The sequence below is a fragment of the Zootoca vivipara genome, chromosome 3, assembly GCF_963506605.1.
Source record: "Zootoca vivipara chromosome 3, rZooViv1.1, whole genome shotgun sequence".
In the NCBI taxonomy this organism is placed as follows: Eukaryota; Metazoa; Chordata; class Lepidosauria; order Squamata; family Lacertidae; genus Zootoca; species Zootoca vivipara.
Window position 1 is genome coordinate 116,268,668 of NC_083278.1, and position 17,915 is coordinate 116,286,582.

The 17,915-nt window shown below is 49.2% G+C and overlaps 1 protein-coding gene across 3 annotated transcripts in view; it reads left to right on the plus strand.

Moving 5' to 3' along the window:
- Positions 1-728: 728 nt before the first annotated feature.
- The window catches only part of KIF13B (kinesin family member 13B), a 160,980-nt gene continuing 143,793 nt past the window's right edge, over positions 729-17,915 (plus strand). For all 3 annotated transcript variants that reach the window (XM_060273162.1, XM_060273164.1, XM_060273163.1), the window contains exons 1-2: positions 729-874; positions 17,069-17,162. In XM_060273162.1, the coding sequence (XP_060129145.1) occupies positions 820-874; positions 17,069-17,162 (149 nt within the window). In that variant the 5' untranslated portion in view covers positions 729-819. The remainder of the gene's footprint in view (positions 875-17,068; positions 17,163-17,915) is intronic.

The following is a 17,915-nucleotide window of genomic DNA, read 5'->3' on the forward strand; positions in this document are numbered from 1 at the left end:
TCACTTCCATACATCACTGCTGGGAAAACTATAGCTTTAACTATATGGACCTTTGTCGGCAAGGTGATGTCTCTTCTCTGCTTTTTAAGATGCTGATACATTCTGGAGCAGGAACCGGCAAGCCACTCCAGTATCCCTGCCAAGAAAACTCCATAGACAACGACAACAGGTCCATAAATGACCATATAGCATACATTCAACACAAAAAACAGCGACAATTTGTTGTTGACAGCTGGACCCTTCAGTAGCTTATGGCCTCATCAAACCTAAATCCGGCCCTGGCTGAACCTAGAAACCTAGCACGTCAGGCTGTCTGGCTCTCCCCGACGTGCTACTTCTCTGCGTGCGGGGAATTCTCCGCGCAGGTGAGCGCTCAGGCGCGAGAGAGCCGCCAGCCAATCAGGGCCGCGGAAACAAGCCGCCTCCCTCCTCCTCTCTGGAACCGCACCTGCGAATTGCCGCATGGGACTACGCTTCCCAGAACGCACCGCGCCGGGCGAAGCTTTCTCTCCCTTCTCTCTGTCCCTTTCTCCGCACCGCTTTCGGCGGACTACAATTCCCAGCGGGCTTCGGTGCCTCCGTACCCGCCTGGCTGCTCCCAGGACCACGTTTCCCGTTAGGCAGCGGGGCTGCGGGCCGGCGACGGGAGCCGAGAGGGGTCGAAAGAGTGTCGCTGGGGCCGCCGCGGTGCATGCCGGTCGCCGTAGTCCTGGAGGGAGTCTGTGGCTCCGCTCCGCCTCGTCCGCGAAGACGGAAGCCTGGAGAGACCCGGAGAGGATCGGCGGCGGCGGCGGCGGGAGAGGCGCTGCTCTGGCGGAGATGGGGGACTCCAAAGTGAAGGTGGCCGTGCGGGTCCGGCCCATGAACAGGAGGGGTGAGTCATGGGGAGGGAGAGAGGGAGGGAGGGGAGAAGAGGAGATCCCCCCAAAAAAAAGTAGAGAGAGGGGGGAGTCACCCCAAAACCTGGGGAAAGGGGGGGGGGAGAAGAGGAGAGACCCCTCACCCAAGGAAGGAAGAATCCCCGGTGGAAACACTCCCCCCCCGGGAAGATCCCTCCCCCAGTGAAAGTAGGGGAAAGGGGAGACACCCTTGAAAGGAAGAACTTTAACCCCAATGAAAACATGGGGAAGGGGAGACACTCCCCAAAAAGAAAGGTGGTGACACCCGCTCAGGTGAGAGATAGGGAGATGAGGAAGCACACCTCCCACACACCGATGGGGGTGGATGGGGGGAGTCTTTTTGCCCCAAGGGATTGGGGGGGGGAGGTGGACCTCCCCTGCCTTCTGAAAGGTGGTGGTGGGAGAGAAGGGAAATACCGCATAGGGGGTTGTTCGGAGGAGGAGTGGGGGGAGAAGGAAAGAAGGGTCTCCCCTTCCCCTGGAAACGGTATGCAAAGGGTTAAAGGGGGACTTGCAAAATGGGCAGAATGGGGTTCCTCCCCTCAAAAAGCAGTTGGGAGAGAAGTGGGGGGGGAGAGAAGGAAAGACACCCCCCAATCTAAATGAAGTTGGAAGGGCACCCCTCACGAGAAGCTGAAGGAGAGAGGGGGCAGACAAAAGACTGGAGGGGTAACAGAGTACTAAGAGAAGATCCCCCCACCCCAAATAAAATTGGGCATGGGTGACCCCCCTTCCTTTCAAAAGGAGATGGGGGGGAGAAGAGTGAACTTCATTCAGGAGCTGCGAGGAAGGGGCTGCCTTGATTTGATGGGCAGGGATTTCACGGTCCCTTATCAATTGGAGAAGAGTGGGGGGAAGCCCCCCCTAAAAAAACAACCACCATGGGGAGCGGTTGGTGATAAAACTTTGCCCTTGGAGAGGGAATCCACCCCATGCAAAAATACTGCATTGGGAGGGACAGAAAGACCCTCCCTTTCTGTGGGCAGCTTCTTCATAAGGGTGGGGTGGGGGGTCAGAAGAGACCCCAAACTCTGAGAAAGTAAAGAGGGAAGCTGATGCTGTGGGGGAAGGTCCATAGGTTCAATCTTCAGGCCTCCAGGTGCAAAGATCTCAAGGGACCTGGCTGGGTCCTTGGACTGCTGCTGCCAGTCAGAGTTGGGTGGCTAGCTGAATGGCTTGAGCTGGCAGGGGGCAGCTCCCTATGCATTGGCACTATGGTGGCCTGGTAAGTGGTAGACCTCCATCCTGTTTGTAGAACGTGGGGTTCACTTGTCACATAGCAGGGTGAACGACCACGGAACCCAAACCTTGGAGGGCAGAGTGATGATGTTGAGAGGAGAAAACTCAGTCAGATCCTTGACCCCCTTGCCCAAATACTGAGGACTGGAGGGGTGTGGGGAGAGCACGCAGGAGATGCAAATAAACTCTTGGAAGAGACATCATAGAATCTCAGGAGCTGCAGGGTCCAACCCTCTGCAATGCAGGAATCACAACTGCAGCGTTGAGGCTCCCGCTTTCCTTCTCCCTCCTTGCCCTTTGGGACTACCTTTCCTCATTCCCCAAGCCCATTAGGCGAAAAGACCCCCACCCCTGTGCAAGGGGTGGGACTAGATGACCCTCGGGGACACCTTCCAACTCTGCAGTTCTGCGATTCTGCTTCCTGTGAAACCTTGAAACGATACCCTGCGAACGGCCCGCTGCGCTTTTCCCGCCGTTGCGTGTGGGCATTTGGCCTCCTCCATTTCGAACCGAGCTCAGTGGCGGTATTAAGCGTGCAGTCAGATGCATGTTAGGAAATTGGGTGCTCCCAAAAACTTCTGAGCTCCTGTGCCTGCAAGCAACTTTCTGTTTTTTTCCTTACTGCTTAACGTGGTTTAGTGTCAACACACCATGAGGTCGCAGGAGGTCCGTGGAGGTGGAGGTGGAGGGAGGTTGTGTCATAATACTATTATAGCTGAGGTGTGTCCTGTTAGACGTGAAAAGAGTCACCTTGCCATGCACTCGAAGGGACGACCAGTTCTCAGTGGGTGTTCCCAGTTGCTATAATGTGAATGTGGAATTTGCAGAGGTGTGCTTTTAAGTACCAGAGGTTAACCTGCATGTTACTTAGCAGGCGTTAGTTGTGGAAGGTCTCGGGTTCGGTCCTTGACATCTCCAGGTGGTGCTTGGAGAGGCCTTGGTCTGCAATCGGTTAGGCGGGGAATCGTTGTTGGCACCCGTCCAAGAGACAATGGAGTGTGCCTTCAGGGGTGAAGTCAAAGCGCTGCGCCAGCAGCACCGAAGTGACCTCCCTGGGGTGCAATACTGGTGGGCAGTGTGTCCGGAGGTCCTGGGCCGCTTGGACAACAAGACCCCCCTCTCGGCCTTGCTGATGTGGGCCAGAGGAAAACAAAGCAAGATGTTGGCTGCAGGAGTTGCAGGAAGGAGGCGTACGAAGCGTCATCCAACCGCCTTATGGACTCCACTCCAGATCTGCGTAGCGTTTTCTCCTTAGCCTCCTGAAGATGTCTCACAAGGCAGCAGAAGTTTAGGATCAGAGTTTCCCTTCCCCTAGATGGGCTCCCTTCCCAGGCTCCCTTCCTCACTTCCCTCTATAGCACACGCAGAAACCACCTTCTTGACCATAGGACCCACTCTTCGCCTCATCCGTTCCTGGCCAGTCAAAGCTGTTTGCTGTCTTCTAGGAGCCACCTTTAGAAGGGTGGGGACCAAAGGTGGAAAAACCACCCCAGAAGGAGCAGGGCATTTCCCCCTGCAGAGGTACACTCCAAACACCCCATCCAGGGAGTTGTAATGCACATTTGAAAACAAAGGGTTTCCCTCCCCACCCAACACGCATAGACATGCCCCCAAAGCAAATGTGCTGCTATCTTCATCCCTTCCCGTCATTGGCTCAAAGGCAAGGAAATTCATATTTCAAAGAGACGGGTCTTAAGCTTTGCATATTAGCAAACATTTGGTATGGGCTGAGATTGCCTGTTTCTTTTTGCTGTGCTGGAGAGTGAGTGGAAATTCAGGACTTGCACTGGCCATGAACTCTCATGGAATCTCTGGAGTTGGAAGGACCCCCCTGTGTGTGTGGGGGGGGGGGTTGTCATCTAGTCCCACCCCCTGCAGTGGAGGGATCTTTTTGCCCAACGTGCAACTCGAACTCACGACCCTGATAATAAAGAGCCTCAGGCTCTACTGACCGAGCCCTGCAAGGCACAGTCAGCCATGCGTGTGTGGAGCAGGAGAAAAACAAGACTTTCTCACCATGCAGAGTTATTGCAAAGTTTGCAACAAGATAAGGCACGGAAAAACACACCGAAATGCCATGTAATTGGGTGATATCCAGGATTACTTGTACTCTGAGTAGACCCATTGAAATTAACCAAAACCATTAGGTTTGTTCCGAGGGTGGCTAAACGCTGAATGTTGCCCATGGTAATAATAATTTAGTGGTGGTTTGCTAAAGTTTTTGCAACAGGAATGTTGATGGGTGTGAAACCTTGGAAGCTTTTTCTCCTGAATGTGTGTGGGGTTTTTTTAATAAAAAAATTACTATTGTGGATTTGTCATCACCTGAGGGCAAAGGGGCCAGGCAGGCAGGTTTCATCTCTGAGCTTGGAGAGCAGCCGGTACATCTGCTTCCTTATTACTTATTGATATGCTGCCTTTTTAAAATTTGTGCTCCAGAGCCGGGGTAGAAGATCCCCCTTCTGAATAGCTTTTGTGCTAAGCTGCCAGGCTTGTAAAGCTGGCAAGTCAAGAAATAGCAAATTGGGCTCTTGGGCAAAACAGGTTCGTCCCCTTCCCCTTCCCTTCCCCTTCCCCTTCCCCTCAACCCCGCAAGAGAGCGCAGGAAAGCCCCTTTACACTGTCAACTGCCTGCATCTTTTCCTTGCATTGGCCTTCCGAAAACGCTATTGATTGGGTGCAGCTTGCCCACCGCATCCTCCCTAAGGTGAAGTGGGTCAGAAAGCGGAGACTTCCGCCACCTCTCCTGAGCAGGGGGTCAGGGGTGTGTTGGCGAGGGGTTTTAACGCAAGCCGTACCTGCTTCTGCCCATCTGTTCTTTCACCCCCAAATAAGTTTTCTGCCTCTGCTCCTTATAAGGGAATTTTATGAGACATCTCGAGAGCAATAACGGCTCTCAGGCTTTGGTTGGCCGGGGGGGGGGGATATTAAGGAACCCCCTTCCTCAAAAGTGTGAAACCGATTATAACTGGCTTGCGTCTGTCGTAGCTTTGTTTTATTTCTTTCGACGCCCGTGCCCTTTTCGAATTCTAAATGCACAAAATATTCAAAATGTACATTAAGCAGAGAAAAGATTGCATTCGCAAAGGCTATAGGACCAAAGTCGGCCTCTCGTAACCTTTATGTGTGTGTTTTTTTTAAAAAATTCCAAACCCCCAAAGCAAGGCCATGCGGCTGCGGCACATGTTATCAGAACGTAGATCTATTTTTACATCTGAAACTTGTGCATGCATGTGACCAGCGGAGGGTTGCCCATAGCTTCTTTAAACTGGCAGATTTTCCCCGGCGTTGGGGGGGGGGAGGGATGCATTATTTGCTGCATCAATCCTGCCTCTGTTCTCCTTGAATGTGGCATGCACCAAGGCTCCTGCGTCAGTTTGTCTAATGCATGCCATTGTTCCATCTAACAATAGCCTTATCAGGAGAAGATGGCTTTGTGATCTCTGCCCCCTGGGCTACAAATACTTCATTCCTTAGGGCCATATGTTCAAAGCTCCGTCCTTTTAACTCTTTTGCCTTCCAGGTTGCAATTCGCCTTTCAAGGTCCACCCAGTGGTTTGGTGGCAACAGACAGTCAGAGACCTGGTCTAGATGTAGTTTCTGGCTTTCCAAACCACAGTTTAGCAGCCAGGAATGACCGTCAAGGCTGTGGTCTTAAGTATTAATCGGTGTTAGTAAACCAGGGCAAAGTTTCATAAAAGTTGCTTGCCATCCTTCTGTACGATGCACTTATAGGAATATTGGGAAAGTGCTCTATACCAAGTGTGAAACTCTTAATCTCAGGGTCGCGGGTCCGAGGCCTACACTGGGCAAAAGATCCTTGCATTGCCGGGGGTTGGACTGGATGACCTCGGTGGTCCCTTCCGGCTCTACGATTCTACGAAATTCTGTTCCGTGAGTCACTTAGCTCAGCATTGCCTACACTGGCTGGCAGCAGCTCTCCAGGGTTTCAGACATGGGGTGTTCCCAGCCCTTTCTAGCGGTGCCAGGTTTTGAACGTGGAACCCGGATGTTGTACCGCCGAGCGACAGCCTCCGGCAGTATCAGGATACCACCGAATCCATATGTGCTAGAGTATCCGAGCGGTGGAGCCCTGGCTAGGGTACAGCGATGGCGAGAGATGTGATTGTGTGTTGCAAAGGTACGGAGTCTAGGGGAACTGCGTCATTGGGGTGTAGATCCCGGTCAGCACGCAAACACAGTTCCTCTGTGGCTGCATTTGGATGTAACACTAAACCGTGGTTGAGCGTTGCATGAACTTGGGCTCCCCGCCCCCTTGCCTTTCTTTCTCTGACGTGGCTGCAAGCGGGACTCCCCTGGAGGTGGAGAGGGTTGGCTATGCGCCCAATGCATGCATGCATTTGTAGCACCGCTGCTCTGGCCTCCTTTAGGAGGGAAGGGCGGGATACAAATTTAGGGAATAACTTAATCAGAAGCAAGAAACCACAGTTCCGTCCTGTGTGTTGCACTGGAACATCAAGGCGCACAACGGGGGAAAGGAGCCTTTTTCAGCCGAAGGGCTGCATTCCCTTCTGGATGGCTTTCCAGGGGCCACCTAGTGGTGGCGATTGGGGCCAGAGGCAAAGCGGGGCAGAGCGATGAATGTAAATTTGATCTCCCTTTAGTGCGGTGTTCCTTAACCTTGAGTCTTCAGCTGTTGTTGGACTTGTTACGGAAAAATCTGGGTGCGTGGCTGCTCTGGCACCCAGCCTCGCACCCAGATTTTTCCGTAGCGGACTACAACTCCCATCATCCCTGACCTGCTAGATAGGAATGATGGGAGTTGTAGTCCAACAGTAGCGGGGGGGGGGGAGTTTGAGAAGCACTGGCTTAGTGTCCATGAGCACACAGAGACAAATTCCTCTGTTCAGTGCCAGTATCAGAGTTCAAGGACACATTCCTGCAGACAGAGAAACTCAAGGAAGGGTGCAAGGCATGTCCCTTGGGGGGGGGGAGAGAGTAGGGTGCCCAAGAGGGTTGCAAATCGTCTGCCTCTTGGGCCCTGAGCTTTCCCCCACCATGCTGTAAAAGGGTACTGCGGCGCCTTATCTGAATTGCCAGTTTTCAGCCGGGCTGCTTAGGATGGATGGGGAGTGAAATTGCTTGTCCTGCCACCTCCTTTCCTCTGTGTTTGTTCTGGTGTTTAATTATACAGCGTGCGCTAGATTCCCTGCTGGAACCAAGGAACCTGTTTACACAAGGTGGTTAACTCCCTTTTCCTGCACAACTCCTGTTTCTGTTGCTTGCCTGTGCTGTTTCTGGGCTGCGTCGACGTGAATACGAGCTGAAAGGTGAAAGCTGGAGTCTTCTTAGGCTTAATTATGCTTGGAATCGTAGAATCATAGAATTGTGGAGTTGGAAGGGACCCTGCGGGGTCATCTAGACCAACCCCCTGCAATGCAGGAATCTCAACTAGTTCATACGTGGCAGGTGGCCATCCTGCCTTAAGGTCGTTTTAAAATTGGCCTTCTTAATGTCCAGAGTGCATGTCTGACTACACTCCACTTTCCCTTGCTTCTGTATCATGAAACCCAGGAGGACACGATCACTTCTTGCCAAGTTTCTGAGTACTTTCACTTCGTCGATCAATTTCTCCCTGTTGGTGAGGACCAGGTCTAGGACAGATGATTCCCTTGTTGCTTCTTTTACCTTCTGGGAAATAATAATAATAATAATAATAATAATAATAATAATAATAATAAAGTCCCTTCCAGTAGCACCTTAGAGACCAACTAAGTTTGTCATTGGTATGAGCTTTCGTGTGCATGCATGGTATCTGAAGAAGTGTGCATGCACACGAAAGCTCATACCTATGACAAACTTAGTTGGTCCCTAAGGTGCTACTGGAAGGAATTTTTTTTTAATTTTTTGTTTCGACTACGTCAGACTAACACGGCTACCTACCTGTAACTAGTACTTCTGGGAAATGAAATTGTCAGCGAGGTCGATGGGAGGAATTTGTTGGACTTTACATCCTTGGCAGGAAACAAAAATTTGGGGAAGTCTCCCGTGGCTGCTATATCTCTCCTTTTTGAATGTTTGTCAATCAGCTTCTAAACGGAGTGGCAGCCTTTGCTGACAATTTCCTTTTTTTTCTTTTCTGTTTTAAGACCAGGAAGATTTTTAACACAGTTCGTTTTATTGGCTTTGAGTGCCCTTGTAAAGTAACTTGCACGGCAGGAGGAGTAAAATCTTGGAGAACGTATGATGGGGAAGCAGACACGTGCCAGTGTAGTTTGTTTTAGCATGCTTAAAAATAGATCAGTGCCTAATGCAAGCTTTGCAATAACATCAGTATTCCTGAAAGTCTCTTGCACTTGTAAGGAAATTATGCCCATTTTGAGCGAAACCTCTGTAGCTTTGCAGTCCACATGTCTGTTCCTATCAGTAAGAGCTGTTCGACAGTGGAATTGCTCTCCCTTGGAAGATGGGCTCTCCTTCCTTGGAGGCTTTTAGACAGAGGTTGGATGGCCACCTGTCCAGGATTCTTCAGCTGTGATTCCTGCATTTCAGGGGGTTGGCCTAGATGCCCTTTGGGGGTCCCCTCCAACTTTCCAATTTGATGATTCCATCTCTTCCCTCTCCCCCATCTTTGACTATCTTTCTTCTGTGCCTTTAATTCATGGCTGCCTGAAACATTAAAATGGATATGAATGGAGCATATTCATTTAGAATACCTTTTAATTGCTGGGTCAAAAAATTGCTGGGCGAGTTGCATTTTCATTGCATGCAATTACTTAGCAGAAGAACGATTAAGCCGAGAGCGAGAAATGACGCCTCTTTGTTATTTGAAAATTTTGTTTACCGTACCCCAAATACTTAGGACACGCAAGCTGGTCTCTGACCGTAATAAATTTCATGTCATGTACTTAGGGCACTTATGCAAATTCCTCTTTCAGTGGTTTTGACTTCCTCACCCCCCACCTTCCTGCGGCAAGGCAAAATTGGATCACAATTACCTTTTGCGTTTCTGACTCTCCTTACTGCGGAGATCTGGGTGCAAGTATTGTATGTTTCCCTGCAGACGTACCCATGCATAATTAACCAGCTAATTACCACGGTCTGAAAATTTTATGGATTGTAACCCAGACTTTTATTGTAAGGTAGGATTCGGAAAAGAGTGTCTCCGGCTGAACAGAAGCCAGTTCTCTTCCATCTTCTCAAACTCACCTTTTTGGCCACGCTTGCATTTGGAAACCCCCCCTTTTTAATTCATTTATCATATGTTTCTGTGGTGCCTGTGCTGATTATGGGATGCACAACCTAGTTGGGGGTCCCAGCTCACCCGTTAAAGACCAGTGGTTTAAGTCACGCTGCTGTGGACCCCTCCCCTCTCCCAAATTCCCCTATTAATCGTTTCAGTCGTACCTTGGATCTCAAATGCATGGGCTCCCGAACAAATTGGCTACCAAACGATCCAAACCCAGAAGTGAGTGTTCCGGTTTCCGAACAATTTTTGGAAGCTGAACGTCCAACGCAGCTTTTGCGGCTTCCTATTGGCAGCAGGACACTCCTGCAGCCAATGGGAAGCCGCGCCTTGGTTTTCGAACGGTTCTGTTCAAGAACCAAGCTACAAGTGTACTTCAGATAAGTTCAGAGTCACCGGCAACACAATCCTGTGTGTGCTTACTCAAGAGTTAAGTCCTGTTGATTTAAATGCGACTTGCTCCCAAGGAAATATCAGTGTTAGAAGCTCCTTAAGCCACGGTTATGGTCACCAAAATGGAATGCCTAGATGCCATTTTCAGGACAGACGGCTTGAAATTCATATTCTTAAAATAGGACTTTTGGGTTCCTGAAATCCGTTCTGATTGTGCAGATAAAATATCATGGGTAGAATTCTGCAAGATGCGTTTGCTAGTGTGTGAAAACGGTCCAGATCCAAGGATGCCCAGGCAGGCACCTCCAGGTGGTGGAGACGTCAGGCACCAACCTTGGCACCCGGGCACCTTCACTTGGTCGCAAGTGGCCGATAGCCAGGTGCAAAATGCCCCTTGCCAATTTCGAATGCTGGTACTAAATATAGATTGGGTTGAAGCTTAAGGGAAGCTATTGGACTCACATCTGCCCAACCAGAATGGCCATTGGCTAAGGGTGATGGGAACTGTAGTTGAGCAACACAAAAGGGATTGTGCTACAAGTCTCTGAAACTTCAGGAGCGATCTTTCAAGCCACATTTATTGACTTTGGGCACAATCCAAAGGGGGACATCTGGGCAAGCTGCGCTGAAGGAGAGCGCTGTTCTCGCACAGCTTCCCTTCGTCCGAATGCGGCTTAGGCGGCCGAAATTTCAACCGGATTGTGCCCCTGCTTTCTGCAGCTTCTTCCATGCAAGGCTGTGCTTTCTGCAGCTTCTTCCATGCAAGGCTGTGGGCTTTCTGTATTCCCTCCTTTCCCCGCCAGCCGCCATGGAGTCAGTTCAATTTTCACTCAGCAAAGGCACTTGGAAAACGGCATGTGTTGGTGGGAGAAATGGATTGGAGATGTGGTTGTCTCATGTTACTTGATTTCCCTAATCAGTAATGCCTCTTTAGAATCTCTCTCTCTCTCTTTGGAATGCCAACTGGAATCCGTTTGCTCGAAGCAGCCGGGTTTAATTCCAGAAATAAAGAATAAATAGTAATAAACCTCTGTGGGAGGAACTGATCTTCAAGCATTGGCTGCCAGGCCAAATTTGACCCAAATGTTCAATCTCTGTGGTTTTCAGTCTTGGGAATCCTGAGGCTCCTCAGAGGCTGGCTGAAGATTGGACTTCAAGGGAGAGCTTGCTGGATCAGGCCAGAGGCCCATCAAGTCCGGCATCCTGTTCTCACAGTGGCCAACTGGATTCCTGTGGGGAACCTGTGAGCAGGATCCATGCATGAGTGGCTTCTCCTTTCCTGCGGTTTCCAGCAACTGGTATTCAGGGGCATTATTGCCTGCAGATGTCAAGGTAGAGAGCACAGCCATCGGATAGCCTTCTCTTCCAGGAATTTGTGCAGTCTCCTTTATGTTGGTAGCCAGACTGGCAGACTGACCAGACGAAACACAATCTGTCCACCATTTGTGAGGAGCGTTCGAAATTTTGCACCTGGCTTTCGACCACTTGTGACCAAGTGAAGATGCCTGGGCACTAGAATGGCGCATGACACACCCACCATCTGGGGATCATTGGATCTTGACTGTTTTCACGCACTAATGCCCCATCCTGTAGAATTCTATCAGTTATATTTTATCTGAACAATGGGAATGAATTTCAGGGACCAAATTGCTTTTTCTGTGCAACCTGAGCAGGAGCAGGGAACAACGACATAGTTCATTGTTGCCACTTCTCTTCCCTTAAACCCACCCCACTGCCCTGCTCACAGTTGCGAAGAATATTCCTACGTTATGAATGGTCTGCGTCACTGACTTTTCTTCTTAACCTAGCTCAAGCTTGTCATCTGAACCAGCCAAATGTTTAACTCATAATCACAGTCAGTCCGTCGTTTGAAAAAGAAGACTTTTGAGCCGTCTTGCCCCAAAATGGTAACTAGACATTCTGTTTTTGTGTATGCCATCAAATGCCAACAGTGCCCTTCAGCTCTCTATATTGGACAAACAGGCCAAACCCTACGCCAAAGGATAAATGGACATAAATCTGACATCAGGAATCACAAGACAGAGAAACCAGTAGGAGAACACTTCAATCTCCCAGGACATTCTATACAAGATCTCAAAGCAGCTGTTTTATTACAGAAAAATTTCAGGAACAGACTGGAAAGAGAAGTTGCTGAATTGGAACTCATTACCAAGCTTAAAACCATGGAGCCACCTGGGATGAACAAAGACATAGGATTCTTATCTCATTGTGCATGATCAAGCTTTCTTTAGCGCCTCAGCCCTTGCTCCCCCCCCCACAGGACCAATTGCAGCCATCAGCAGTCGTTAACAGCCATCTACAGGTTTACCACTCCCATCAGCCCATCACCCATTCTCCCCCACCCCCCCACCCTCTGTATATACATAAGGGTCTGACGCTTCTGTTTCAAGAGTATCTGAGGAAGTGTGCATGCACATGAAAGCTCATACCAAAATAAAATCTTAGTTGGTCTTTAAGGTGCTACTGAAGGAATTTTTTTATTTTTGTTTTGGCGACCGCAACCTTGATTTAAGGAACCATTTGGTGCCTGGTTTATTTATGTGAGTTTCTAACACTGGGATGTTTTTTTGGCACTGTACAGCTACAGGAGAGCATGGCATACTTTATAGTGGACCTTTCAGTTTGTGCATGGCAGCAGTGAGGCCAAACTGGCAGAGGGTGCCTGGACCTTAGGAGGTAATCCTGAAACCTTACTTAGGACAGAGAAATTTTGACTATAATCGCAGGGGCTCTCCAGCCAACAAACTGATGAAGGCTTCCCCAAGGGGGGAAAGTTCGACAGCATCCGTTCTAGTTTCACAGTTTCAGTCTTCCTTCTAAACGTACTCCTTTTCTGTGCTTCTGTACTTGGTTTAATTTCAACAGTAGCTGCATGTAATGTTCTAGTCTAATCCACGGGACACGGGGGGCGATGCCACATTCTGACAGCGCAATGTACACTGCTGGGCATTGCTACCAACCCTGCTGGTACTTGCCACAAGTGGAGAGGCAAGGATGGAGTTGGAGGGCAGGCCCTGCGAAAGGGAGGCCACCCCAGACTGCAGGATGCCAGCTTGAAATACAGTCATCCCTCATGATGCGTCGGCTTCAGGTTGCGTGTTTTCGTCTTGCGTCCTGCGGCAACTTGGAAGTACCGGAATTAGTTACTTCCGGGTTTCGCCGCATGCGCAGAAGCACTAAATCGCGCCTGCGCAGACGTGCCGCTTCGAGTTGCAGGAGTTGCACATTACGGATGGGCCTCCGGAACAGATCCCGTCCGTAACACGAGGTACCACTGTAAGCTATGTTGAGCAGATTGCTGGGGAGCAAAACATCTGTCTGTAGGCAGCCAGCGTAGCAGGCTGTCAGTATAGTTCTTGCTTATTCATAAACGGGGTTTGGAGGGTGTCCATATTCCCATCCCTGGCAAACTTAGCCTTTTGCCCCGTGCTTCAAGACATCCGCATCAGAAAAATCTGTTGGGTTTTGCATGCCGCTACGCTGACATTAGGAGCCGGAACTCGCCATTATAGGAAATTGCGCCTCTCTCAAAATTCAAATTGGTTCTCAGGTAATGAACGGCACTGTGGCTTTTGTGAGAGGCATTTTGAAGTGCATGTTAAGGACTCCTCCTGAAATGAAATAGCTAAATCTCAATGTTTTTTTAAATGGCCGTACAGTTACGGAAGATCAAAGGTACCGAAAGAGTAAACCTCACTTACTAGATTTGCAGGGACTTGGGAAAAACCTCCACTTTCTGCATCCTCATCCCAAACCAGCAACCTCCTAGGTAGGATCTTCCCGAGTTTCTTCTGACCTTGCTGTATCCTTTGAATTGAAAGGGACCTTCATTTCCTGTGTGGACTGATGTCTACCGTAGGCTTCACCTGTAGCGGATATTTCCCAAGGTGGTGATGGGAATTTGACACCCGTGGCTTTTTCCAAGCATAGCAAGCCGATAATTATCTCGGGATGGAATTTTCTTTCAGTTTCGGTGAAGCGAAAGAATAGCTCCTTTTAGGACCCGTGGTAGCCCCCTCCTATCCTCTCCCCAACCCTTTCCCCTTCCTGAGATATTCCTTATCTACAAATGGCTTTTCTCATGGCCAGGTTACCTTTTAAAGGAACCCAAACCCCTTTCTATCAGAAAGCCTCCTTCGAATGCCAATGCTACGCTCCGTAAGGCAGAGTGGGAGTGGGGTTAGTTCCGGGAATCCAATTTCTTTTTGGGAGCCAGCCTCAAGAGGGATCCAAATTCATGGGGACTAGCATCATGCTTCGTAGGTGCTTGGGCATTTGGAAATCTTGGGATCCACCCCACCCCCCCACCCCGCCTTTGCAGTAGAACAGTGTATAGCATGTTCCTCACCTTCTGCATTTGAAAGCTTACAGCCTAGCGACTTAAAAATCCCAATTAGTGACAGATTGGAGGTGGGAGGGAAGGCAATGGTAGATTAACCGCCATAGCAGGTGTGCACTTCAAAGGGACACTCAGAAGTGGAAATAAAACCTATTTGCATTTCCCGGAGAAAACCTGGGAAAGCGTTGCGCTGCCTTATCCTCGGTGCAGAGCCTGGTATTTCAGAGATGTCTCGCCATATTTTCCATCTGCCTCCACGCCCCCACTGGCCCGTGGATCGGCTATGCCCCCGAGGCCTTGTCATCCTCAATTTGTCGTCTTGGTGTTGCGATACCTTCAGCGCAGCAGGGAGAGGAAGATGCACGGACCCACTGGAAAGCTGAAACTGTCACAGTAGCGTTGGGTGGGTAGGAGAGAGGATGAGGAGACCCTGCTCTATGGGCATGATGGGCAAGTGTTGGGGACAGTGATGGAATCCCTCCGTTTGCTTAATCGATTCCATTTGTGAATTGCTTCCCATAAAATACCTTGAAGTGAGCTCACAGAATTGATTTACTGCTTTTAATGTGTTGGTACCTGCCTGCCTCTAGGGAGACAATGGAGGAGTATACCTTTTTTGGGTGCGACGTCAAACCGTTGGGAGAGTTAATGGTTGGGCCGGTGACCTGTTTGGGAATTGCGAAAGAAGAAATATTCAGTATTTATTTCATTGCATCTTGCCTTTCCCTGCAGAGACCTCTAGGTGGTTCATGTGATTCTATGATGCTTCCACCCCCATTTTATCCTGACAACAAGCCTGCATCTTGATGGAGTAGGGTGTGATTGACATTTTTCAAAGAGGACCAGATTTGATGAAGTGAACATGTGTGAGGGAGGGCCGACCAAAGTTGTTGATCTTTTTTTAGGGTTGAAGTTGTTGAGCTTTTGGGGGATTTTACCCCAGGAAATAAACTGCCACAGGGGCTGGATTAGGCCCCTGGAGTGGGCTTCGGAAATGCCTGACCTAGGGTCACTTGGTGGCGTTTGTAGCCGAGTGGGGATTTGAACTCTCTGGTTTTTCCAGCCCTAGCCTAACTGCTGCCCCGTGTCAGATCTGATGAAACCCACTCCTGTCATTTCCACATGATTCAGTTCACTCCTTACCCATGCTGTTCTGTTGATATGGCAGAGCAGTTTTTATTTAGGGAGAGAGAGGCAGGGATGGGGGTCTTCAGTTGTTCAGCCTGGGCGCAATGGACTTTGGAGCATCATCTCTCTGGACCGTACCAAGACAGGAAGGTATTCAGACCATAGGAATGAAATGGAGGCACCTGCTCTGGTTTCTTGTGGAAAGACATAGACTGGAGTTGGGCATGATCTTCTGCAACAGCCTTCTCTCTCTAATCTGTCTTCCAACCAGCCCTCCATACATCTTGGACTATGGCCCCGGTCACAGTGCTTGCTGAGGGTTGATGGGAATTGTAGTCCCAAACATATCCACCTTGTTGTTGTTCTGCATTGCAAACTGCTGTTATTCTATGGCCCACCTGAAGGCAGGTAAAAGCCAGAGACTCCCTTGGAAGGTCTTCCTTTCGGTGGCCAACGTTGAGCTTTTAAGTGTGATCTTGTTTTTAGCGTGGCTTCATTAAAACAACCTTCATCCGTGGGAATGGAGGCTCGGGCAGGAGCACCCGGATGTTCATAGAAAATATATTAGGAATAAATTGCATGCATTTTTCGTGGCGGATGTAGAATCACAGAACTGTAGAGTCGGAAGGGGCCCAAGGGTCATCCAGCTCAACCCCCTGCAATGCAGGAATCACCATGTTGCAGTTGTTCTGTAAGAGTCTTATCCAGAAGTCTCGGTAGTGGCATCCGCCCTGTGGAATGCCCTCCCAGCAGATGTCAAGACAATAAGCAATTATTTTACTTTTAGAAGACAACTGAAGGCGGCCCTGTTTAGGGAAGTTTTTAATGTTTGATGCTGTACTGTTTTTAATATTCGGTTGGCAGCCGCCCAGAGTGGCTGGGGAAACCCAGACAGATGGGCGGGGTATAAATCCTTTCTTGGTGGCATCTCTGTAAAACTGGGGGGACGCTGCTGGAACGACCCGGCAGCTTCTGTGGCCAAGTGCGAAGTTGGAGCTGGACCAACATGCAGATTCGACAATGTGGGTGGGCAGTCAGAGTGAGGCCCTTAGTTTGTGCCAGTGAGTGGGAGGGCTGGGGCCAAACAGGACCCAAGAGGCTAAAAATCTGTATCGAAAGACCGATTTTAAAACACATCAGCAAGAGGACCAGTGAATGAACGCCGGCTTATGGAAGACGCTTTCGTCTGATTTGATTCACTATGTTTCTGTTTGATTTGCTATGTTTTCCTTCAAATGAATCACACAGCGGCTTCCAAAAGATAAATAGCAGTAACATCCCTCAACATTACAAATGCAGCATGAATTACACGGAATAGATGGCAAGTCATCTGCGGAACATTTACAAGTCATCATTAAAACAATTGCGGCCTATGAAACTCTGTTAACAAAACAAAATAAGCCATGCAGCAGAATTACAACAAAAGTCACGCAGGAGTCATTGCAGCCTTCACAATCTATAAATCAGATATAATCTTCAGAGAGCTTCAGAGAGAAATCAAACATATAAATAGATATATCTTGAACTTGAGGAAGGGAGGAGCACAACGAATACAAGGAATGATTTTTTATGAAAACAGAAATAGGACAGGAATATACAACTTTTGAACGTAACTGCACAGAAGGGCACCGTTGACTGTTGCGATTAATAATGATGACGCGTTTTGTAGGTTATCAAGCAACTAAATAACGGCAGCGCAAAACTAGCCGAATCTTTAACCTGACTTTCAAGCATTGGGGTGAATTGGGAAGCTCAGCAGAAGTATTCAAGCAGCGCCACTGAACGCCTCTTATTTATTTTAAGGCAGGTTTTTGACGTTCTCTTTCCTTCCCCTTCCAATAGAAATAGATCTGCATACGAAGTGTGTGGTGGATGTGGACGAAAACAAAGTCATCCTTCATCCTGTGAACACTAACCTTTCAAAGGGAGATGCCAGGTAAGTCTTATTTTTCCTTAGGAAGGAGAAACGGGAGTTTGGTGGTGCTGGTTTAATTGGTTGGCTGCTGACAACGATTTCTTTTCTTGTGTATTTGTGTGTGGCAGATACAGGAGACTGGTTGGGTTTTTTTGGCGGTTGGCACAGCGAGCTGGTCCAAACACGTATTTTCGTCCTGCTTAGCTACTTTTCTGAAAACGTGGTTTCAATATATTGCTGTTGTAAAAAAATGGCTGCTGCTCCTTGCTCCTCAACTCCTATTTCCAACCGCAGTGTGGGGAGTTGCTCAAAACTTGTCTGGTGTCTTCTTCTTCTCCCCGCTCCCTCCTTCCCAGGGCATAAAATACGACTGTTTTCAATGTGACAGCCAGATTTGGGGCAGGCTCAAATGTCATCTTGTTAGAAGGGAATGTATTCAGACGTTGAAGCAAATTTGCTCTCCTGGCTAGTGGGGGAAGGCAGGGGAATTAATAGGTCCTGATTGGAGGGCGACGGCGGGTGCTGTTTCTGGATGTTGGGGTGGAGAGGGTTGCTAAACGCTGAGAGTCTTTCTGTGAGAAAGAAAACCAGCTCAGCTTTGCCCCAGCTGGCGCCTCCGTAATGTTTTGGACTACAGTTCCCATGGGGCTGATGGGAGTTGTGGTCCAAAACATCTGGAAGGTGCCAGCTCTAGGCAGGCTGCTGCTGTTTGGACCACGGCTCCCATCAGGTGGTCGGGGATGAGATTCGGCCTGCTGTTTTGTTTTATTCATT